The sequence below is a fragment of the Pagrus major genome, chromosome 8, assembly GCF_040436345.1.
Source record: "Pagrus major chromosome 8, Pma_NU_1.0".
NCBI lineage: Eukaryota > Metazoa > Chordata > Actinopteri > Spariformes > Sparidae > Pagrus > Pagrus major.
The window spans coordinates 2171884-2196696 of NC_133222.1; the positions used below are offsets into that span (position 1 = coordinate 2171884).

The following is a 24813-nucleotide window of genomic DNA, read 5'->3' on the forward strand; positions in this document are numbered from 1 at the left end:
TAATATCTTTGACAGGCCGATATGTCGCTCTGCCTTTTAGTAAATGACATTTGTCAGAGCATAAAACTGATCTGTTGATCTTCACAAATCCAGATGTGATAGTTAAGCCCCTGGAGCTCACCACTTCTAACTTCCAGTTTTTAACCTGGGTCTTATTCTCTTACATACAGAACTTTCTAATAAACTTACATTTTACTGAAATCATTTCATTCAGACTGAAAGTAAACACAGAAATCAAGACAAAGGTTGACATGAAGCAGGTCGATGTTAAACTGCAGCTCTCGTCGTTCAAACTGAGATTTTGATTTAAAAGAACATTTATTGTTCAGCTCTCTGCGTGTGATTCTGACAAACGGCACAGAAGAAGATGAATATATTTCTATAACTTCAATGTTTATGTCGTAACATGTGAGGTCACAAGAGGGCGGGGCTTCAGCAGGAAAACAAACTTCATGTAACAGGAGGGTTCAACTGATGAAGAGTTCAACTGATGAAGAGTTCAACTGATGAAGAGTTCAACTGATGAAGAGTTCAACAGGAGGAATTTGTTCTTCACAAGTTTCCTTTAAAGCTCCTGTTTGTGAGAAAAGTTGATTGTTTGAGTCTCACGCACCGACGTGGACGCCGACCCGTCACAGTCCCGGTGTCAGTTTTTGACGAGTTGGGAATGAGACTCAAAAATCAACTTTCCTCACAAACAGCAGCTGTAATCTTCTTATTTAGTTACTAAAGTAACTGAAGTCCGTTCAGATTTAGCAGCTGTTCCCTCCTCCTGTCACAGCACCGTCACATTATGTCTACAGTCAGTGAGGACGCCACCTGCTGGACAACAGTGATAATGACAACAATGTGATAAAAGACAAAAATCCCCCTTTTCCTGCTGCGTCAGTGTTTGAATTCTTGATACGACTTACACCAGTCAAATGATTAAAATGATGAAGTTTTTAGTGTTAAACTGGAAATACTTTTATTATTACTCTTCTGACAAACTTGATTTTGGTTTGAATTTGAAAAAGTCAAATATAAGTTGTAGTTTTTATTTTCATCCACTTTCTGGTGGACTTGAGTCATTGTTCACTGCAGCTTCATCCTGAACACTGGAGGAAATAACATCTGTATTTAAAAATGTGTCTTTGAATGTTTATATTTGATCTGCTTCAGAAACTAAAGACACAAAATACTTAATCTCACATATCAGGACACACTGATGTGTTTTGTCTGTTATTTAAGGAGACTATAAAAAGGGAATTTGTCACAGAGGCAGAAGTGAAGCTGCACAGACAGATCAATTTAATTAGTTGGCTAAAATAAATTAGGAATCAGTTTGAAACTGTTCGGCCAGAAAATGTTTAAGGGGGATTTTTCCTTCAGAGAGAAATTGACTTCCCATCAGTCAGTGGGGCGGGTGGTGGAGCAGCTTCCCGTCGAGTTATCACAAAACACGTATACAATCATCTACACAGCATCGATGCGTTTGTATAAAATCCAAACGCAGTAAAGATCCATCTGATGAGCGACCTTGAAATGTTGTAAAATCAACAGCAGGAAATAAAATCAACTTCACATCAATTCTCAAAAATATTCAAACCTATAAAAAGGTTTTAAATATGGCTGCAGAAAAGTTCAACATCAGTCAGGAAGCCAAAGTCCTTTTTAATAAAATAAATAGTCTAATGTGCATCTTTTACACAGTTCAGGAATAATAACACAGTCTGGTGTTCGTCTGTTTAAGGCCGTTGGAAACGTCTTCCTGTCCGGACCGATCGCAGCTTCAGTGAAATTAAAAGTCCACGTGTAACCAGAGCCTGGTGGTTCTCAAACATTCCCTCAAATTAATCATTTATCAGCTGAAATTAATAATTCTTCCTTTTCCATGAAACTGTTTTAAAAACAGACAGAAGCCAGAAGTAAAATCAGATCCATGAGTGTTGAGGGGACAGACCGGACGAGCTGCTGCTGATAGTTTGTAATGGATTTAATCATCTGAGTGAATTATTAACCTGAGGGAACCGAAGTGAACTGAGGGCCTGAAATAATTCATACCCACCTCCCAGGCTCTGCGACACTGAGTTGGTTTTTTGCAGCTGGGATGTGAAGCGTTTGTTTTTCTTATCTGAGTCTTCGGCCTCTACGCCGCCTGCTGTTTGTCCCGAGTCGGGACCGTCTCCTCGGCCTCCTCCCCTCCTCTCTCCTGGTTCCAGTCTCGCAGGCCCTCCGGCAGGCTCGTGTCCTCCTCGAAGCTCCCCGTCCCCTCCACGAACTCCTCGTACGTCGACTTCTCCTCAAACGGCCGCGGGCCCAGCAGCTCCAACATGTCCGCCTTGTCCAGGACCTCCCTCTCCAGGAGACGCTTCCCCACCTGAGGAAGACATCACGGCTGAATACTGGGAATGTTCTGACGAACATCTACAACGTCACTGAGAAAACCTTTTCACCTGAATTGTTTTTCTTGAAACATGAAAATTAAAAGTTTTTCTCCTGAAATTTGTTTCATTGCTTTTGTCACTTTTCCACACGATTAATTTTTTCCTACTGGAGGGAAAAAAAACACTTTTCACACATGATTCTTTTTTTCTTTCCTGGAAACATTTTTTAAAAACATTTTTTGGTTTCACTCGTGGACAAACTTTTTTTCTCCTGAATTTTGAAAAAAGTGAGTATTAAAAAAAAATTTTTTTTTTTGTCGCTTTTTTAACTCTTTCACTTGTGAATTTTTCCACTTACACTCGTGGAAACATTTTTATTTCCCTTAATATGAAAATATTGGAAAAAAAATTAAAAAATTCACTTGTTTCATTTTTACTTTTCCTGGAAACACATAAAATTTGCCAGAATTTTTATCCACTAAGTTTCACACAGGATTTGTGAAGGATATATATATATATATAGTATAGTTCAGTTCAGTTCAGTATATATATATATATATATATATATATATATATATATATATATATATATATATATATATATCAAAATTTTGACTTTTTGTCAGACTCTCAAAATTCTGACTTTTGTTTCACACTCAAAACTAGACTTTTTTTCTAGAGGAAAAAAAAAGTGACTTTTTTTTCTAGAGGAAAAAAAAAGTGACTTTTTTTTCTAGAGGAAAAAAAAAGTGACTTTTTTTTCTAGAGGAAAAAAAAAGTGACTTTTTTTTCTAGAGGAAAAAAAAAGTGACTTTTTTTTCTAGAGGAAAAAAAAAGTGACTTTTTTTTCTAGAGGAAAAAAAAAGTGACTTTTTTTTCTAGAGGAAAAAAAAAGTGACTTTTTTTTCTAGAGGAAAAAAAAAGTGACTTTTTTTTCTAGAGGAAAAAAAAAGTGACTTTTTCTTCTAGAGGAAAAAAAAAGTGACTTTTTCTTCTAGAGGAAAAAAAAAGTGACTTTTTCTAGAGGAAAAAAAAGTGACTTTTTTTTCTAGAGGAAACAAGAAAAAAATTTTTTGCCTTTTTTTCTAGAGGGAACATTTTTTTTACTTTTCTAGAGGGAAAAAAGGTGACTTTTTTCTAGTGGAAAAAAAAGTGACTTTTCCAGAGAAAAAAAGTGACAAAATTCAGACTCCCCCCCAAAATTCTGACTTTTTTTCCTTTTTCCGCAAAATTCTAACTCCCAAGATTCTCCGCAAATTTCTGACTTTTTCCCCTCAAATTTCTCTTAAAATTCTGACTTTTCCTCAAATTTTTCACTTTTTTCCCTCAACTTTTTCTCAAAATTTTCTTTCCCCTCCAAAAGGTTTTCCTCAAACTTTTGACTTTTTGTCAGACTCTCAAAATTCTGACTTTTGTTTCACACTCAAAACTAGACTTTTTTTCTAGAGGAAAAAAAAGTGATTTTTTTCTAGAGGAAAAAAAAAGTGACTTTTTTTTTTCTAGAGGAAAAAAAAAGTGACTTTTTTTCTAGAGGAAAAAAAAGTGACTTTTTCTAGAGGAAAAAATAGTGACTTTTCTAGAGAAAAAAAGTGACAAAATTCAGACTCCCCCCCAAAATTCAGACTTTTTTTTCCTCAACTTTTTTCTGAAAATTCTGTCTTTTCCCTCAAATTTTGGACGTTTTCTCCTCAACTTTCTCTTACAATTCTGACTTTTCAAACTTTTTCTCAAATTTTAGACATTTTCCCCTCAAATTTCTCTCAAAATTCTGACTTTTTTCCCTCAACTTTTTCTCAAAATTCTCTTTTCCCTCCTGAAGGTTTTCCTCAAATCCTATCCCCCCCAAATAAGACTTTTTTCTAGAGAAAAAAATGTGGAAAAGAGAAAAAGAAAAAAGTGGCTTTTTTCTAGAGGGAAAAAAGTGGCTTTTTCTAGAGGAAAAAAAGTGACAAAATTCAGACTTTTTTTACCTCAACTTTTTTCTGAAAATTCTGTCTTTTCCCTCAAATTTTAGATGTTTTCCCCTCAAATTTCTCTTAAAATTCTGACTTTTCAAACTTTTTCTCAAATAATTCTCTTTCCCCTCCAGAAGGTTTTCCTCAAAATTTTGACTTTTTTTTTCAAACTTTTTCTCAATTCTGACTTTTGTTTCAAACTTTTTCTTAAAATTCTATCCCCCCAAACAAGACTTTTAATACTTTATAAATTCTGACTTTTTTTTGCCTCAAATTTTTCTCAAAATTCAGACTCCCCCAACCCCAAAATTCACTTTTTTTACCTGAACTTCTTTCTGAAAATTCTTTTTTCCCTCAAATTTTAGATGTTTTCCCCTCAAATTTCTCTCAAAATTCTGACTCTTTTCCCTCAACTTTTTTTTTGACTTTTCTAGAGGAAAAAAAAGGTGACTTTTTTTCTAGAGGAAAAAAAAAGGTGACTTTTTTTCTAGAGGAAAAAAAAAGTGGCTTTTTTTCTAGAGGAAAAAAAAAGTGGCTTCAGATATAAAAGAAAACTTTTTTTCCCCAGGAGAAGTATTTATCAGTGAAAAATAAAAATATAAATTTCTCCTGAATTTTTGGAAAAATTATCCTGGCAAACTTTTTTTGTTGTTGTTTTTTTTTTAACCCGTTTTCAAGTCAAAGTGGAGACCAGAAAGACATAATTTCTTCACTTTCCCCTCAGGGCTTTCGTATTGACTGCATGATACTGCAGCAGCAGCAGCAGGAGAAAACTTCAGAGGGTCTCACCATCTCCACCAGCTCCTTCTTGTCCTCGATGAGCTGCATGGTTCTCTGGTACGCTCGGTCCACCAGCTCCCGGACCTCCTCATCGATCAGCTCGGCCGTGGCTTCGCTGTATGGCTTCTCCATCACCATCTCGCCCTGCCGGGGCAGGTCAAACGACACCTGCCCCACCTTGTCACTCATCCCAAACTGCACCACCTGGTCAGGAGGGAGAACCAGGCGTCACAGCAGGAAACACTCTCATACTGAATCAAACAGGAGCAGCCGGTGTGTGTCGTGTACCTGAGCGTAGGCGGACTGCGTGACCTTCTTCAGGTCGTCCTGAGCACCGGTGGTGATCCTGCCAAAGAAGATCTGCTCGGCCACGCGGCCTCCCAGCATCATGCACATCCTGTCGAACAGCTGCTCTCTGCTGTACAGGTACTGCTCTCTGGGCAGGTACTGAGCGTAACCCAGACCCTTCCCCCGCGGGATGATCGACACCTGGACACACGCACACCAGATGTGTTTAAAACACGATCCTCAGGATGTTTTCTTCTACATTTTGTTCACTATTATTTCCCATTTCAGGTGAAATTACCTAAATGCAAATTTTAAGGCACTGTAATTGCTTAAATAGTCGTACAAGTATGAAATTTGGCAGGAAGTATCCTGAAATACAGACGAAAATAGCAAGACAAGGCTGTCGTTTGCCGCCATTCTACTTTAAAATATCAGCCACAACATCCCCAGAAAAAAAAAAAAAAAGACTGTTTCTTGACAAATCCTCATCAAAAATGACTGTTTTCCATCAGTTTATGTTGATTATCACCATAAACAGTTAAAGCACTTTTATTAATATCATTTGATTATTAATGTTGTACTGGTGTGATGTTTTTATATCTTGTTTGTATCATTTTAGGTTTTTTTGTTTTTTTCTTGCCTTTTCTATTATTCACCTGTAAAGCACTTTGAAACCATGTTTTGAAACGTTCTGTACAAATAAAGTTTATTGTTTATTATTTTTATGAGGAAATTTAATAAACAGACTAGTTTTGTCTCATTTTGTCCTGATAATTACAGAATTAAAATGTTCCTACAGACAAACGTCAAATTGAGTCATTCCATACCAACTCACCCAAAATCCACAACATTTAATTAAATTAATAACAGGAAGAATGAAGAATCTATCAGTTTCAAAAATTCATATCTCCACTAGTTTTCCCTTTCTTGCAACCAAATTCTTCATTTGGGTAGAAATGACTTCCTGTTATTAATGTGATTACTGTAACCATCCAGCAACAACTATTTAAATGAAAACATGTGGCCAAGTTTCCTTACGGTCTCTTGGACAATCTAGACAAATGAACTGTAAAACACACAGTAGCTACAGACGTGTGTGTCAGTAGCTACAGATGGAAGTCGTACCTTCAGCAGTGGGTCTGCGTGCTGCAGGAACCAGCCGACGATGGCGTGGCCGGCCTCGTGATACGCCACAGTCTTCTTCTCTGTGGGCTGCAGGACCTGAGTCTTCTTCTCCAGACCTGAAAACACACAACACAACTGATGGTTTCAGATTAAAATAAAAAATGTCATGTTGTCGTTATTATGATGTGAGTAAATATAAGAAACACAAGATCATATTTATGTGGTCAAAGAAGTTAACAACACTGACCTCCGATGACCCGGTCGATGGCCTGTTCGAAGTGTTTGGCGTTGACTGACGGGCCCAGATGTCTGGCAGCGATCAGCGCCGCCTCGTTACAGACGTTAGCGATGTCAGCTCCTGAAATTCACAGAGAAAAATACATACGTCTTATTGTCTTTTCTTTTTAATTAAACCACATCAAGAAGGAGTTCCACTTTATTACCAGTTTACAAAAAAATCATCTCATCATCTCCTCCCTCCATGCTGATATAAAATCAGGTGAAGTCTCGTAAGTCCACAAAACATTTCTGGAGCTTCACAGTAAAACAGAGTTGCAGCGTTCTGCTAAACAACTGAAGTAGATGGAGACTTGATTTAGAAACTTAATAAAGCAACCAAAAAAAACATAATATGGCTCCATACAGCCACTCGGGTATAATCCAAGTCTCCAGAAGCCTCGAGATCCCACACTGATTTTTAAGAAGATGTTATTTACACCAATTTTTTTTTATTTTCACTGTAGCTGCTTAGTTAAGCGCATTAGTGTGCATCCTGCATCGAGGGATTAAATAACGTATTTTCAAATCAGTACGGGATCTCAGGGAGACTTGGATTTCACCGGACGAGCTGTATGGAGCCATTTAATGTTTTTTTGGTTGTTATTTCCATTTTAAAATGTCTCCAGCTGTTCTTTTCAGCAGCTCTTTTCCACAAAGAAATGTTTCTGTTCTTGAGAAAAAAAAATTCTCCACTGAGTTCGACACGTACAAAAAAAATATTATTATGATTATTTCACTCACAGGAGATTCTGGTGGAAAAAAAAAAAAAAACATTCCGTTCCACAGAAAAAAAAAGTTTTTTTTTCACACATGAAAAAACCCTTTTTGGTGGTAAAATTTCTCTTGGGGAAAAAAAAGAATGAAATTATTTTAAAAAAAGAAATTATTTTTTCACTGTGTTCAAAAAACAAAAACAAAAAAATTCACTTAGTTCCAAACGTAGAAAAAAAAAATTGTCTTGGAAAAACAAAAACAAACAAAAATTTAGAAAGAAATTCTGGTGAAAAAAATTCCCACTTTTCCACCAAATTTTTGTCACTCAGTTCCACGCACGGAAAAGGAAAATTCACTCTGTTCCACAGATTTTTTTCTGTTCTTGAGAAAAAAAAATGCTCCTCTTGGTTCAGCAAAAAAAAAAAATTCTCTTGAGATTTTTTTTTCCGTCTCGGTTCCACACAGGGAAAAAAATTCTCTCCATTCCAGACATGAATTATTTTTGTTCCCCTCATGGAAAAAAATGTTGTTCACTCAATGAGCACGTACAGAAATAAATTATCTTTATAACGAAAAAAGGTTTTTCCACTCGGTTCCACACATTTAAAAAAAAAAAAAAAAAAAGTTTCACAAAAACAAAAAATTCTCTTGAATAAAGTTTTTTTTCTTCTCAGCTGCTTCAGGTGTTCAGCAGAATGCTGCAGCTCTGATTTACTGTGAAGCTCCAGAAATGTTTTGTGAACTATGAAACTTCAGCTGACTTTCATCAGCATGGAGGGAGGAGATGATGAGATGGTAACTGTTCCTTTAGCTACGAAGTCAAATGTCCAAAATGTGATCTGACGTTTGTTTCTGTGCCGTCACCTGGACTTCATCAAGCATCCAGAGGTTAAAACAAACGATCTCCATTATTTCATTTTAAATTCCTCTACATGTCTGACAGTTTGAACGTAAATGTAAGGATGCAGCTGTGACGTACCGGTGAATCCAGGTGTGGCAGCAGCCATCTTCCTGGCGAGGACGTCCTTGTCCATGTTGGGGTCCAGTTTGATTGGTCGCAGGTGGACTTTAAAGATGGACGCCCTGCCTTTGATGTCAGGAGGACCTGAGAGGAGACATCAGAAAGAAGTTTCTGCCATTTAAAACCTTTTTATTTTCATCAAAGTTAGTCACTTAATAAAGTGGAAGCACGTGATGGAACCATGTGAGGTTTACTAGAACCCGTGGAGCTCAGACAGAATCAAGAACTCCACAACATGTTTATTTGGGATTAATTATTAGAACTTATGCATCTTAAATAAAGAAAAGATGAAAATCTGTGTAGCTGAACTTTGAAAACTGATGATATATGATCTGAAGCACACCTGTGTACATTTTGTTTGATAACATGGAATCCAAGTCGGCTGCTCACACATGAAACATTACGACTTTTCACACTGCATACCCTGAAGCCCTGGACTAAGAGCTGACGCGGCATCTTTTAGCCTCGTGTTTCATCAGTTTTCAGGGGATAACTCCACAGACTGAGCCCTAACACTGCTGCAGAGCAGGGCCCGCAAGTCCTAAAGTCTGGGTTAATCCACTTTGAATTGTGTCAGTGTGATTACTTTCTGAGCCTGGGGATAAGAAGGTTTTAAGAATGCTTTTAGCCCTGAGCTAATGTCAGAGACCCCATTTACTCCGAGCACGTCTGGAAGTTGAACTATATTCATGTGGCAGTTCTGTTCTTGCTTCTACAATTTCAGGTTCACTTAATACAACATAATCCACATGTACTGTATTATCTACATCACGTTATTATTATTATGTATCTGAAAATAACATCACCTCATTTATTATTTCCTTAGCCTTAAATTACAATTAATCACATATCTGTAGGTTTTGTTCAGACAGAAATTAAAATATGAAGATGATGATGATGATGAAACTATGACGGTTATTAATCACCATTTTCAGATGTTTCAAAGAGGTTAATTGAGGAATCAAGAAAATAATCAGCAAATGAATAGATAATTAATATTATAGGTTTCTATTCCACACATGTTCTCGTCTCGGTTCAGCACACACAAAACAAATTTCTCCTGAAATAGGCTGCATTTTTTTTCATTTGGTTCCACACACAGAAAAAAATTCTCTTGGGAAAAAAAAAAAAAATTTCCACGGGAAAAACAATTCTGGTCAAAATGTTTTTTTGATTCTCGGTTCCACATGAAAAAAAAATTCAAGAATTTGAAAAAAAAAAATCCAGAATTTGAATTTTTTTTTCCAGAATTTGAAAAAAAAATAAAAAATTCCAGAATTTGAAAAATATAATTCAAGAATTTGGGGGGAAAAAAATCCAGAATTTGATTTTTTTTTTCCAGAATTTGAAGAAAAAAAAAATCCAGAATTTGGAAAAAAAAAAAAAAAATCCAGAATTTGAAAAAAAAAATCCAGAATTTGGGAAAAAAAAAAAAAAAAAAAAAAAATCAGCACGTACAAAACAAAAATTAAAATGAAATTATTTTCACTCCGTCCCACACAGGAAAAATATTCTGGTGAAAAAAAATTATCTTGAAAAAAATAAATAAAATGTTTTCTGTTCCACACAGGAGAAAAAGCGAGAAAACACACGTAATTAAAAAAAAAAAATTTCACTCAGCTTTTCTGCGTAAAAAAAGTTTTTTCTTCAACTTGGTTCCACAAGAAAAAAAAAAAAAAAAATCACTTTCACACAGAAATTTTTTTGTTCTTGAGAAAAAAAATTTCTCTTTGTTCTTGAAATATGTTTTTCTTTCTCTCAGTTCCACACAGGAAAAATAATTCTGGTGAAAAAAAAATCTCTTGAAAAAATTTGTTGTCTTCTTGGTTCCACATATGAAAAAAAATGTTTTTCACTTGGTCCAGCGCATACATTAAAAAAAGTAATCTTGTCATCAAAGTTGTTTTTTTCACTCCGTCCCACACAGGAAAAATATTCTGGTGAAAAAAAATTATCTTGAAAAAAATAAATAAAATGTTTTCTCTGTTCCACACAGGAGAAAAAGCGAGAAAACACACGTAATTTAAAAAAAAATTTCACTCAGCTTTTCTGCGTAAAAAAAATGTTTTTTCACTGTTCCACACAGAAATTTTTTTGTTCTTGAGAAAAAAAAATTCTCTTGGTTCTTGAAATATTTTTTTCTTTCTCTCAGTTCCACACAGGAAAAATAATTCTGGTGAAAAAAAAATGTGTTGTCTTCTTGGTTCCACGTATGAAAAAAAAAGTTTTTCACTTGGTCCAGCGCATACATTAAAAAAAAGTAATCTTGAAAAAAAAAAAAAAACTCTGTTCCACAAAAAATAAATAAATAAATACTCTGCTCCATAAATGATTTTTTTTTTCTTCTGGAAGGGAAAAAAAAAATCCGTCCTTGTAAGCTGTTCTGTAACTGAGGTGTGTGTGTCTGCTTGTGTTCGTCTGTTGTGGTATTGTTTATCATTTGGGCTGCTTTTATTGCCGCCCAGGTCGTCATCCTGCTTTTACTGTAATTGTCACACTTTACGTTGTGATTGTTTCTTGATTTAAGGTTGCCAACCTTTCACCTGTCCAGAGAATACAGCTGATATGTTGATTAATATGAACTGTCCCTGAGAAAGAACCTGGATAGATTAAAAAATAACCGTTTGTTTTAGTGTTTGTGAGATGAACCAAATGTTTGCCGTGACACTGAAATAAAAACCAGAGAATAAAGAGAGTAAAGACTCTTAAACCAGAACAACCAATCAGCTCTCAGTGTTGAACTCTACCTATGTAGATCTGTCTGTCGAAGCGTCCCGGTCTCATCAGTGCAGGATCCAGGATGTCGGGTCTGTTGGTTCCAGCCAGGACCACCACGTTAGTGGCCGTGTTAAACCCTGTGAACAACAGACAGTTAGCACCCAGAACCTCCTGAAGAATCAGACTCGAGTCGATCTGCAACTCACCGTCCATCTCCACCAGCAGCTGGTTCAGGGTGTTCTCCTGCTCACTCTGACCTCCGAAGTTTCCTCCTCCTCTCTTCCTCCCCACAGCGTCGATCTCATCGATGAAGAGGATGCAGGGGGCGTTCTTCCTCGCCATGGAGAACATGTCCCTCACCTGTGGAGGAGAAACTCAATCAACCTGTTTTCACTGCAGCAACAGGAAAAAAAAAAAACCTGACAGCTGGTCTGAAACGTCTTCAAATTCATTCATTCTATCTATCCATCTATCTTCCAACAAATCAAGAAAAAATTTCTCCTGAAAAAAAAAAATATATAATTAATTTTTCACTCAGGAAAGAAAAATTCTGGTGAAAAAAAATTATCTTAAAAAAAATATTCTCTTAGGGAAAAAAAAAAAAAAAATCACAGGAAAAGAAATTCTGGTGAAAATGTTTTTTTGAGTCTCGGTTTCACAAAAAATTCAAGAATTTGAAAAAAGAAATCTTTTTACATTTCCAGGCGTGAAACACATTTTTTTTCAACTTGGTTCCACAAGTGAAAAAAAAGAAATAAAAAAATTAACTCTGTTCCACAGAATTTTTTTTTGTTTCCACATTTACAAAAAAAAAAATGGCCCTCACTTAGTTAACTCTAAGATTCAGGGTTCTGAGGAGGCAACCTAACATCCTCTGGTCCGACAGATATCCGATCTGGTTTCCTTTACTCACCCTGGCAGGACCGACGCCCACAAACATCTCCAGGAACTCGGAGCCATTAACAGTGATGAAGGGGACATTGGCCTCTCCAGCTGTGGCTTTAGCCAGCAGGGTCTTCCCGGTCCCAGGAGGTCCGGACAGCACAGCACCCTAAGACAGGACGAGACAAGACGAGACAAGACGAGACAAGACGAAACAAGACGAAACAAGACGAGACGAAACAGTCATTCAAAAGGTCCCATAATGCTCATTTTCAGGTTATTTTCTTCTTGGTGTCTACTGGAAAGTGAATCTTTAACTTCATTAGTTTTATGACAAACTTATGCATTTATTCTGTGTGTGTGTGTGTGTGTGTGTGTGTGTGTGTGTGTGTGTGTGTGTGTTACCTTGGGGATCTTGGCTCCCAGGTCCTGGTACTGTTGTGGGTTCTTCAGGAAGTTGACAAACTCCAGGATCTCCAGCTTTGCCTCCTCACAGCCGGCCACGTCCTTGAACTTAACGTCAATGTTGTCCTTCATCATCTTCGCCGTCGACTCGCTCATGCTGAAGGGCCCGCCCCTCCCGCCGCCCATGCCTCCACCCATTGGTCCTCGCCGAAGGCTGAAGATCAGGAAGCCGATGAGCAGCAGGGTGGGTACCATGCCGAGCAGAAACGAGCTGAGACGACAGAGGAAGGAGGTTACCAGTGGACAAACGACCTGGTGGTCTTGGACTTTAAAATGTTCTGTCTCAGTTAAAAGGAACAATTCCTTCAACTGTTCCAGGACTGTTGTTGAAAGCCACATGTGGACATGTTTGTGTGTGAGACCCACCCGTCGCTCTCGGTGCTGTAGACGACGGCAGGTCGGTGCGACAGCTCCAGGCCGAGCTCGATGTGCGCCGCCTCCAGGTTCCTCTCGAACGTGTCGACGCTGCCGATGTTGAACCAAACGTAGCTCTGCGGGTTACATGTGACTTCATGATGCATCATGTGTGACAGGCGGCACAGGAACATGTAGTGACTTCTACTAATCATCAGTGTGTTAAAAAATGTTTAGGCTGTATTGTTTTGTTGGAAGTGATTTCGTTTATTTGATGACATTACCTGCATCATTTTTTACACACCAATCTAAAATGGCACTCAGTAGAGCGCCTACCTCTGCCAAGGCCCAGCAAGCCCCTTTAATTCAATGAGTCCTAATCCAATATTAAAACAACAAATATTATTTTAAAATTAAATCCACTTGATCCGGATTTTTATTTCCATCTGCATCAAAACTGCAGCATAAATACGCCTGATTTTTGTCACTGAGACACATGAACAGTAACACTGTGAAATTAACGGACATGTCGAGAAGCGCCCTGTCTTGCAATGTTAAAGAAAGTGAGAAAATAATTCCTGGATTCATCCCTTTATCCAGATCTTTACCAAACGTTAATGAGGTCTACTCTGGGCCAAGACCCATCCTCCATCTAAGTTTTGTGGAAATCCGTTTTGTAATCCTGCTGACAAACCAACAAACAAACTGACTCGGGGCGAAAACAACCTAACTGGTGGAGGAAATTAAACTCAAGTTTAAATTTAAAGATCCTGAATGTTTCATTTCATTTAGCTGACAATACAGCCAATATATTTGGCCAATCACAGATATGTAACATCATCATGTCATCATTGCAAAAAATGTGTTAATATCGTTATTGGATTTTTTCACTATCGGCGGCAAAACTCGAGCAGTCAGACTTTGGTTGTAGATTCAATTACATGAAGAGCAAACAAAAGCAAAATGAGCCTCTGTTGACCATCGAGGTGTTTGTTGGTCTGGTTTAACTTTTCTCTTTTTTTTTTTAATAACAATTTGTTCAGCAAAATGCAGCAAACCTGGATAAAATGTCCTATTTTTGTATTAAAGTTTTAAACTAATTAAAAGAAGGTGCAGCTGTGATTTGTTTTGGTCAGATTTCAGTTGTTTCTCTCACCGCATCAGCGTTGGCTCCCGGCACCAGGATGACTCTCACATACTGTTTGTTGATGACCTCTAACCGATCCACCTGGATAGAAGAAAACACAAACATCATTAAAAAAACATTTTTTCATTTCACTCTTTTCTTACTTAAAAACTATTGTTTCTCCAGGATCAGGACTCTGGATGAAACATGTTTAATATCTCAGTAAGAAAAGTCCTCCTCACTATTCCTCTGCCCACGTAGCGGTGGACGAAGTCCTTCCAGCTGATCTCTCTGCCGTTGTCTCTGAGGTAGAGGTAGAGCAGAACTGAACTGACTCCGGCAATGGTGATCGCCAAGTAACGGAAATCCTTCTCGTCCCAGGGGAAGTCACCCTGCAGCCCACAGAGACACAAAGACACGGCTGCACGTTACATCTGAACAGTTATCTGTTATTTCAAATGTTCTCATTATGAATCCTGAGCCAACCAGGCTTTATATTTCATATTTGAGTTCGTCAAGCCTTTAGAAATCGTGCTTTTATCTATCGTGGCTGTTCAGTCCACAAAGAAACTGTCAAACATCTCAGCTGAGAGGAATAAACTTAAAGGTTTTACATTTACTGGTAATTATTTTCCCTTGACATATTTAATGAATAATATTATACGATTGTTCCGCTCATATTTTCTGTCTCATTTTTGAATAAAAACTCAAAATGAGTTGAAAGAAAAGTTAAATAATTTAATTTTCCAACAACGGTAAGCGAGCAGCCATAAAGATTTGGATCCTTTGACACAGAAAAGTTCATCATCACTTTAATCTACATGATTTCAGAACACAAATGTTCAGTCAAGCTTAATATTTGGTTATTTGTGATGCTCTGAAAATGATATTCGAATATATATTGTCACATTTTCTTTTGAAGTAATTTGGTCGTGGATGAATTTTACATTTTAGGGAACAAAACAGGAGCAAAATCTGGAAACACGATTAGTTGTACAAATTCTCTTTTCCTTGCTTTCCATCACACAGGAGCTTTGACCAAAATACCAAGAAAAATTCTTTGTGTGTTAAAAAAATCTACAACAAAACACAGATTTCTGATTCTAATTCAGATTTTGAAAGCCAGTTTCTACTTAACATGTTTCATCTGACCAGTAGTTTTTTTCTAGAAGTGGCTGAATATGAAACATTCTGGCAACATTTCCAAACTGTTGTCTCAAAAACTGCCTGTGTGTCAGGTTGATATTAAAAAAGTGAAACAATAGAATAAGAGAATCTTCTCTGTCAGAGCAATAAATTAGTTTCACTTCAAAGTCCACTTTTCATTTTCATCTTTGTTGAACACAGAAACCAGATCTCACTTTGTCCTTCAAACTAATCTTGCAGGTGTGACGTACCTTCTGCAGACGGCTCCACCAGTCCTTTCCTCCTCCTCCACCTCCTCTCTTCCCTCCTCCTCCTCCTTTCCCATCTGAAACACACAGATGACAGATGTTAGATCACACGTCTGTCAGCGTCTCCTCGCTGGTTTCCATTCAAGTAACAGATGTCACCCTAACTCTGCCTTCAGTGAAAGTATACATGTTTGACGATATTGTTTCTGCTTCTAATTCTGCTCGTACACCAAACCTGCAGCCAAAATACTAACTAACAATCAACAGACTGTAATGTCCAGAAGCCTCAGGAAGAAGACGCTGCAGAGCTGCTCTCACCTTTGGGTTCAGTCGAGTACAGTCGACGCTGAGCTGCCTGGAATCTGCGACAGGACAGGAAGTTAGCTGGAGTCCGACAGACGTTCTGGAAAAGATCACAGAACCAGAGTGAGTCCAATGAACATAACAACCTGAGAGGGTCAAAAACATCTCCTCACGCTGTTTTAGATAACGTTGACTTTAAGACCTCTAACAGGTAACACTTACATCCTGACCAGTGAATTATGAAGTGCGTTAGATCAGTGGAATAATTAAGATGTGGAGGAAAAGTTCAAAAATAACTCGGCATGATCTTGATAGTGATATTATAAAAAAGGCCAAAAGTATGTGGACAAGTTTGTTCACATTGTTTTGTTCAGCTCCAACAAAGAGAAATCTTAATGCTACAGAGGACAATGAATTTTTTTAGACAAAAGTGTGTCTTTGTCTCTGGCCTGATTCACAATAACAATAAAACCAGCTCTATACAGAAATGGTTCTTCCAGTTTGGTGAAGAAGACCTGGACTGGCCTGTACAGAGGACGTTCTTCAACCCCGTCCAACACCTTTGGGTTGAACAGGAACAGCGACCGAAATATTTCAAAACCAGGTCAAAAGTCTTCCCAGCAGAGTGGAGGCTGTTAAAACAGCAGATTAAAACCACTGAGGCAGATTATTTTGCAGCATGTTTTTTAAAAACATATTTGATATCACATGCTGAGGTTTAATAGGGTCTAACATTATTCAAGTAAAGGATACTCACATGCCCGTATGTGAACAGGAAGAGTTATTGTTTGCTCGTTCCTCCTCATTTTACAATTTCAGTGTAATTCATGGGGACAAAATCCACAGTCCTAGCTCACTTGGTTTTTTGCACACACAGCATTTCCTCACTGAGCTGCAGCAAAAGGCAGCAGCGAATTTGGTACTAAAGAGACTAACGAAGTAACTTTAGAGGAAACCAATTCAACTCGTGAGGTCTCAAATTAGCCTCAGATGACCTTTGAAAGTAGTTCTGTGTTATTTCCACACAGAGCGAGAATTGTGGATTTACATTAAAGTGGCACTGTGTAGTTCTGGAGAAGAAATATAAACTCTCACTACAATATTAATGAGGTAATAATACAAACTCAGAAATATTTATTTTGTTTGAATAAACAAGCTGTTCTCAGAGGAAAATAAGGTCCCAGAACATTGTTTGAAACTAGAAAGGTGGCAGGGTCCGCCACATATAAACAAAGTAAAACAGTATAAATTGTGTTGTCCTGGTCAGTTTGTTCATTCAGTCATGAAAACAAAGAGAGTTTGTTTGGGCAGAAAAGATTATATTATGAAGCTAAATAGTGCACGAGTTGAGCTAATATGAGGCTCCAGCAGTCTGAAGTGGATATCGTCCAAAACTGTCTTTTTTTAGTGTGAACTTCCCTCCTTGTGAGTTTATCGCACATAAAGCATGTCCTCGCTCAGCTGCAACAAAAGGGACAGTCCACACAAAGTGAGAAATGTGGATGTTTGCCTCCAATCAGTAACATTACATTTGACCTCAGTGTACAATGTGTAATTTCTGGCATGAGGGAGGTCCCTCGAAAAAAGAAGAAAAAAACCATAAGACATCTGCAGAGTGTCGAGGAATAAGCCAGACCTGAGGAATAACAGTCACATTGTCGTTCACCGGCAGGAGGAGAGCTCAAATATCACTTTTTAACTTCAGGAGGAAAAAAAGTGGATTTAACTTCACACCCGTTAATCAACCCGACTGCAGCAACAGTCTGGTGTGGAGACCTCTTGTTGGTTTTTAAGTCACGTCACTGTAACGTTGACTGCTGACTGGAGCATGATGGGAGATGTATTTTATTTCTTGGAGGCATTACAGAGAGGAGAACCGGAGTCTCCGGTGAATGCAAACTAGTGAAAGTTTACCCGAGTTTAAACACAGACACACCCTTAGCTCACTGCTAACGTAGTAATCAGGCTTTTGGGGCAGATAAACGCTGCACGACTACCTGACGTGACTCGAGCACAAATGTTCACAGTTTTAAAGTTTTATTCATGTTACATTTTGTCTCGTTCGCTGAGTTCTCTAACCTGCAAGTAGACGGCGACCTTTGAACATTTTTGGATACAACTCAATAAAAGATATATAACAGAGACGTTGTAGTTTTTAGACATTTTAATGCAGAAGTTATCTTTTTGTGGCCAGTATGAAGAAGATAAACACAGCTGGCTTGTGACTGTTGTGTAAAGACTTGAACAAATGTGAATCCGTCCTTTAAAGTGACAATTAAAACATTGCCCACATCAGTTTAGAGCTGGAGAATAGGAGGGAAACGTTGACAATTAAACTTCCAGTGAGACTTGGACCAGTTTCAGTCAGCTGACACTTTATAAATGTTGTCAAACTGTTTTGTACAAATACAAACTGGATCAGCACAATGACAGACTGCTCCAAGCTAAGCTCTCAAACTGCTTCAGAAACTACTGTTTAGGCATCATAACTGTAGTGAAATGTTGGCTTAAGTATCGGTACAACTTGAGAATAGTTACTAATACAGTCTACGTTACTTCTGCTGGATTCAATAAATATTTACTCAGCGGGCCTCGTTTTTTCTGCTGCCGCTAGCAAACACAGATCGTTAGCTAGCTTCATGAACGAGCCTCATGAAGGACGTTTCGGAGTGCTTTCATTGCTTTACTGGCATATTTCGATAAATGCACAGGATAAATCTGCTTACAGGACTAAATGTCACTATAATTTACATTTGACCCACTTGCCTGTAATTCCTCCAGTGTGGCTGCTGAGGTTAGTTACATAGTGGCTAGTAGTGACGTTATCTCCACACATAAAGTTGTGTTTTACCTGCAGGAAATGTTTTTTGCTGGATGAGATCTTTGCCGAATTAAAGAGTGGACTATAATGAGGCAGATGAGGTCTTACATGTAGTTTAACATGGTAGGTTATTTCGTTATAAAGCAAACAACCCCTGAACTGCCTGGTTTTGTAATGGGATACGGCGAGTAGTCCGGCTAGCTGGATATCTGCTCCTCTGCACACAGTTAAGTCTAAGTTAAATCTACTTCCAGCTCATTTGGAGAAGAAGTTAATGGTCAGTGAGTCACTGGCGGGTTTGTTCATTATAAAGACAACAATAAGTCCATAAAACCTCCACATGCACTCACCGGGGCAGCGGAGCTCCGGAATGCGGCTGTGAAGAGCCGACCTGCCGTCACCGCGGAGAACCGAGCCCGGGCTCCCGCAGCCCGGCAGAGAGGCAGGGCGGCCGCCGAGAGAAGCCTCAGCACCTGAGACATGCTCCCAGTGCCGCGTGCCAAGTCTTTCCGTCCAAAAACACACCTTTCGCTTCAGTTTCGGCCCCTGAACTCCATCGTGCGGTTCCTACAAGTGTTATTGAATAACAGCGACGGCGTGAAATGTCAACGGGAGGATGATGTAAAGGCCCGAGAGACTTTCCCTCCAAATACCTGCCGGAAATTATTGTACGGAGAGAAATATTCATCAATTCAAAAATATCTTAAGGTTATAAAACAGGCCGTTGTTTCAGAAATAGGATAAGTTACTAATTTCACATACGTAAACGCATTTAATTCATTTTAAGAAGACTTTATTACACTCAGGCATCTGAACAGGCAGCACCGGGGCCTCGCAGCTACCTTGTCACTGATTGGCTGAGACGGAAAGGCACTTTCTCCAATGCTTCACTCAACCTGATGTAACTGTTACCGAAACATGCGGTGACTCTGCGGTGACTCTGCGGTGACTCTGCGTTTCACCGACACTTACAGCAACATACAGGTGAGAAAACACGGTGTGACAACAGAAACAGATTATAAAACACTGGATACTCATGAAATAGTTTGTGAGAAGAAATAACAGTAAATACAAGACCTGTAAGATGAATATAAAGAATAAAAAAGTAAAAGGTCAGAAGACAGTCGCATCACATTAAAGTTGTTTCTGCTTTAAAAGTATGTTTTGTTTCAGTGAAGCCTGCAAATAACAAATATGTTTATTGTTGAGTCATCTGCTGATTACTTTCGCAATTAATCACATAATCATATAAATCTATTACATCTCAAAAAGCAGTGAAAAAACATCAATCACAATTTCTCAGAGACTGTAGCGACTTCAAGCAGCTTCACTCAATAGATTTTACATTTTCTAGCCTGTACAAGACAAAGAAAAGTAGAAAATCCTCTCAGTGAAGAAGCTGAAACCAGCTAATGTTTCACATTTCTGCTTGAAAAATGTCTTAAATGATAAATCAATTATTATTTTATTATTATTATATTAAAATAATTTCTTAGCAGCATTACATTTTTAGTCGCTTCATAATCTTCACAGCGATGACAGATATGGGTCTCTGTGAGAAGCAGATCAATCAGAGGAAATAAGAAATAACATGAACATCATTTAAAGAAACAAAAATGTTAAATATATATCTGAGTAACTTTTTCACTTGGTCTTTCATGGACCAAAGTGACGCCTGCTGTGATGTTTTTTATATGTTATATTAACAATGATGATAATTATAATGGCACACCAAATGTTTTATATACATATATATTTATAAAAATACAACTGATGCAACTTGGCCAAAGACAAGCTGAGTCCAAGTCATGAAATCTGCTCAGAACCGCCTCTCTGTCCATCCTGCTGCTGCAGCTGGTCGTCGCTCAGCTTCCTCTGTAGGTGCTGTAGGAGAACCGGCTCATCAGCAGAGGGACGTGGAACCTCTGATCAGGATCGCTGATGGTAAACACAACCTGGAAACATTCACACACACACACACACACACACACACACACACACACACACACACACACACACACACACACACAGAAACATGGTGACGTTTATTACAAATAAAATTATTAAAACTTTGGTTCGTGTGATTGATGATTTGTTGTCTTCAGGTTTGGTTGTAAATGAAAACCTGCAGACTTTCTATGCAGCCTGGTGATAAACCAACAACATCCTGAGGATGTGATGATACTGACATATTAAAATGTCTTGTCATTGGTGCAAAGTAACTAAGTATACATTTACTTTATAATATTAATATATTGTTTAATCACCTACCACATTACAATATATTATTATTGGTTAATACTCGACAGTATTTGAAGAAGTATCAGCAACATCTTTACCATTTGCGACGTTAAAGTGATGCAGAGGTTCAAGCATCAATAATCATAATCTGTAATATAATATATGTGATTCTGAAATAGATCAGTGTGATGAGTTTATATTAACTTTTGGTACTTTAAGTATATTTTGCTTTCATGCTTTTGCTGAAGAACAATCTGAGTATTTTTGCACTGTAGTAAATAAACATCTGAACACTTTTTCCAGCACTGACTGTTTAGCTGATGTTAGTGTTCGTGCAGCAGATGGTCTGTTTGGCGACACCTTGTGGTCACACTGGTGCTTTCAGCCTGCAGGACGGCTGCTGACCTGAACTGACAACTACAGCCCTTCTGCTTTCTTACATTATTGGAGCTTTAAAGGAAACTTGAAATGATTTACATCTTCAGTGAGTACTGTTTTTATAGGATTTGTTTGCAACAATTTTTAACTATAGAAATAACAACAACAATATATAACTATAAATATATTTGATCCTAAAACCCTGAATAAAAACATCTTTATATTGCTGGTGTTTTATTTAAAAGATAAACCAGAAGTTTTTGTTTGACAACCTATTACCACATGTTGAAATATAAGGGACACCAGTTGAGTTATTTAAAACATGTTGTGTTTGTCAGAGACGTCCTGATACAGATCCACACAGCATCTTGAACACTGAGCTCACCTCTACATACGGGTAAAAGGAGGTCTGACCCAGAGTCTCCCAGTATGAACCCGTCTCAAAGCGCAGCTTGTACATGCCGGGGGTGAAGGCTTGTCGGCTGATGAGTCCTGGGCAGCGGCCGTCTTCATTTGTCGTCCTAAAAAAATCATAAAGCTGCTCAATTTTTAAAGTTTCATTAAAGATCAGAAGGCCTCTGCCTCTCTTCAGGTTTTTCATCTTCATGGTTTCTGACAAAGGAAACATTATCGTGCACGATGATCACACATTTTTAATTTTCAAACTCAGGGTGCTCTCCTCACATATGAGCCTCTAAGGTTAGAGGTAATAATGCAGAATCGGGGCACGTTGAATAACATATTCAGTGACTTTATGCTCATCACGTGTCGATTATGATATCATATGGATTATAATACAGAACTGATGCTCTGGATGAATCACTAAATTCTCAGTTTACTCCTTCAGCGCACTGATGTCATTTTAGACAGTAAAGTTTACTGTTAAACTGTAAAATACTTTAGTCTTTAATGACCACATTTGAGGGATCATTGTAAAAGATATCTCTTTATCAGCTGATGTATTGATATTGAATTTTTTTTTTGCCCCTTAATATCAGCATCAGCATCAAATATCAATCAGGCTCGAATGTTTTCAGGCAAAATTTGGTGTCAAAGTCATTTTTATCGTGCAAATGTTAAACAACATGGTCGACTCCTGGTCTTGTTTCTGTAATGACAAGAAAAAGCTCCAACTGCAGTAAAGACAATGGGCCAGTCACCGAACAGAAAGAAAGAAAGAAAGAAAGAAAGAAAGAAAGAAAGAAAGAAAGAAAGAAAAAAGAAAGAAAGAAAGAAAGAAAGGAAGGGTCAGTCATGTATTTTACCCGACACTCATCATGTTCCAGATCATCATCTTGGAGTCCAGGCGGTGCAGGCTCAGGGCCATCCTGGCTGCTGGGACGCCGTCGCCGGTGTTCAGCACGTGAGTGGTCAGAGGGCTGGACTCTGCTGCCGCCATGATCTGCTGGACAGGTGTGGACCGGTCAGCTTTACCTGTAGGACCCTCAGTTACATCTACAGTCTCAGTGGGCTTCATCCTATCATGGAACAATAAACGATGGTGGAGGGGTCCGGCTTTTTTTATAAGACATAACGTAATGATACCCTGTAATACGGCGAGTGTACATGTGGCAAACAAAGCAGTTAAGGGTCCAGTTTTCAGGTTTAGTGCCATCTAGCGGTGACACTGCAGACTGCAACAACAACATACCCCTCGTTTCACCCTCCCCTGTAGTGGCCACTAAAACAAGCCACCACACAGAGCCAGTGATTGGTTTGTCTGTTCAGGGCTACTGTAGAAACATGCTGGACCGGCTCCATCTGGAGACAGAGAGGTCTTGAGTCTTAGTTTCAGGTGATTATACACAAATATCATATTTCTGCCTATAGATCCTCTCTAATCCTTCACACCGGACCTTTAATCTACTCCTATAACCCCGTAATAAAAGTCCCTGCAGCGTCTCAGTCAGTGGACACCAGATGATCTGTGGTTCACACTATGAACATACAGTCTGTGAGGAAATACAACTACAAACAAGATGCAAGAGACACAGATCAGAAAACGGCATCAACATTTACCCAACGTCAGAGAAAATGATCCAAATTACTCTTTAAATCAAAGTCAAATTATTTTGGATGATTTGAGTCATGTCACAGGAAGCTTATCTGTTTCGAGAATTCAAATAAATCAATAGTGGACCAGCAGATTGAAGCTATCTGCCTCTCAGTTGGACTTTCTGCCATTTGACCCTTGACTCTCTCTGTCAGCACAGTTACTTTGTATTGAAAGAGTTAACAAAAGTCAAAATCTAACAATGTTTTCTGCACATCAAGAAACTCAGAGCTGTTCTGAAACTGTGACGACTGATCAGCAACAAGCTCATTCAGAAGTAAAGAGCACAGAAAGTGGGAAAAGAAACATTATGAGCCTGAAAACACTCGTGTGAAATGTTTTGAATCCACCTCCTGAGTCCGGACAGGACGTGCGGCCGTGTGCAGGCCTGACACTGTAAATCAGATCGAAGTGTGAAGCAGCTGTGTGTGTCGGTATCTTACCTCTGTGTGAATGTGTCTCTCTGCTGCAGCGAGTTCATTCAGTTACCAAAACTCATCCAACCAGTTGTACTGTCACCGCACACGCCCACTGCTCACAGCCACTTACCCAGCATGCACTGCAAACATGACCTGGTGTCGAAGGTTGTCCTGGCTCAAAGGAATCATTAAATCCAGCAGAGTCAACAACATGTGGCCCAGTGTTTGGACAAGATAAGGTTCAACTGATCCAATTAAAACACTGACAATAAACTGACACATGAAGCCTGGATGGAAAGTTATTCTTTAATTATCGTGTCATCATTTGATTTTTATTGCCGTCTAAGTTTCATGGTAGTACACGAGTGATTAATTAGAGATGAGTAATCTACACCTTGGCATCCATTCACCTGTTAACACTAGCTATTTGCCATTTTGGACTTTGGGAATTGAATCACTAGTTTAAATAAAAAATTGCAGAACGATTAACTTTACTGTAATTACTTCTGTTGTGTTGTGATTGTTGACCTCTGACAAAGAGAAAGAGCTGTAAACTACGACACATGAATGAAGAATCATATTATTATTAGACACAAAGCTGGAACAACACGTCTATTTTATGAAAAATACCTTTAATACACTCACAATGTAATAGATTACATTTAGCACTGAGGACAAACACAAAAGCACCGACAGCAGAAACGACAGCGAAGCCAAACGAAGTGTCGTCATGTTTCTAAAACTCACAGGATTAAAACATTTCAGTATCATTTTTTTAAAAGTTTGAAATAATGTTTAAATATAAAGAGTCACTACTGGAAACACAAATACTTTCAAGTGTCATTTTTTTTAAAATCAACCAACCAAGTAATTTACATGAAAGCCTGAAACAAACAGTATTTACAGTCAGTCACAGTCGTCTGCTTCATCCGGCTGGTTAAACGTGGTGGAGGAAGCGTTTTCACGTGTTTGACTCGACAACAGGTCGGCGGCTTCGCTCCCAGTAGAAAACAGTCACCCAAAAACGGGGTGAAACAAACATGATGTCATAAAATTCAAGAAAATATGATGTTGACTCAAAACAGGAAGTAGTATGACATTTAGACTATTGTGGTTACAGTGTTGTCAACG

At 38.3% G+C, this 24813-nt stretch overlaps 2 protein-coding genes across 6 annotated transcripts; both read right to left on the minus strand.

Annotated features, from left to right (window-relative positions):
• Positions 1-1633: 1633 nt before the first annotated feature.
• On the minus strand, positions 1634-19284 carry afg3l1 (AFG3-like AAA ATPase 1). The gene is made up of 16 exons (XM_073472656.1): positions 18942-19284; positions 15786-15870; positions 15471-15544; positions 14316-14465; positions 14104-14175; positions 12960-13084; positions 12534-12804; positions 12160-12297; positions 11453-11606; positions 11276-11383; positions 8487-8612; positions 6762-6872; positions 6515-6630; positions 5390-5590; positions 5111-5305; positions 1634-2359 (listed from the first exon to the last, which is right to left on the minus strand). Exons 1-16 carry the CDS (start codon positions 19071-19073, stop codon positions 2129-2131), a joined length of 2289 nt encoding a protein of 762 aa, XP_073328757.1. The 5' UTR covers positions 19074-19284; the 3' UTR covers positions 1634-2128.
• Positions 19285-19771: 487 nt separating this feature from the next.
• LOC141001550 (5-hydroxyisourate hydrolase-like) lies at positions 19772-23784 on the minus strand. Of its 5 annotated transcripts, none has more exons than XM_073472660.1 (4): positions 23707-23784; positions 22476-22612; positions 21596-21731; positions 19772-20546 (listed from the first exon to the last, which is right to left on the minus strand). In XM_073472660.1, exons 2-4 carry the CDS (start codon positions 22607-22609, stop codon positions 20457-20459), a joined length of 360 nt encoding a protein of 119 aa, XP_073328761.1. In that variant the 5' UTR covers positions 22610-22612; positions 23707-23784; the 3' UTR covers positions 19772-20456. The 5 variants fall into 5 exon arrangements, with proteins under 5 accessions (XP_073328761.1, XP_073328762.1, XP_073328760.1 ...); XM_073472661.1 differs by having other exon boundaries at positions 22476-22615; positions 23707-23781; XM_073472659.1 differs by having other exon boundaries at positions 22476-22688; positions 23707-23776.
• Positions 23785-24813: the final 1029 nt, after the last annotated feature.

What these genes read in the sequence shown, in the direction of transcription:
- afg3l1 (XM_073472656.1), bottom strand. Translation starts at nt 19,073, where the DNA reads ATGTCTCAGGTGCTGAGGCTTCTCTCGGCGGCCGCCCTGCCTCTCTGC. An exon ending in GTACTCGACTGAACCCAAAG is followed by an intron (nt 15,545 to 15,785) that starts GTGAGAGCAGCT and finishes TGTGTGTTTCAG; the next exon opens with ATGGGAAAGGAGGAGGAGGA. An exon ending in GCTACGTGGGCAGAGGAATA is followed by an intron (nt 14,176 to 14,315) that starts GTGAGGAGGACT and finishes TCTTCTATCCAG; the next exon opens with GTGGATCGGTTAGAGGTCAT.
- LOC141001550 (XM_073472658.1), bottom strand. Translation starts at nt 22,825, where the DNA reads ATGGCACTAAACCTGAAAACTGGACCCTTAACTGCTTTGTTTGCCACA. An exon ending in TGGAACATGATGAGTGTCGG is followed by an intron (nt 21,732 to 22,475) that starts GTAAAATACATG and finishes TGATTTTTTTAG; the next exon opens with GACGACAAATGAAGACGGCC. An exon ending in CCTTTTACCCGTATGTAGAG is followed by an intron (nt 20,547 to 21,595) that starts GTGAGCTCAGTG and finishes GAATGTTTCCAG; the next exon opens with GTTGTGTTTACCATCAGCGA.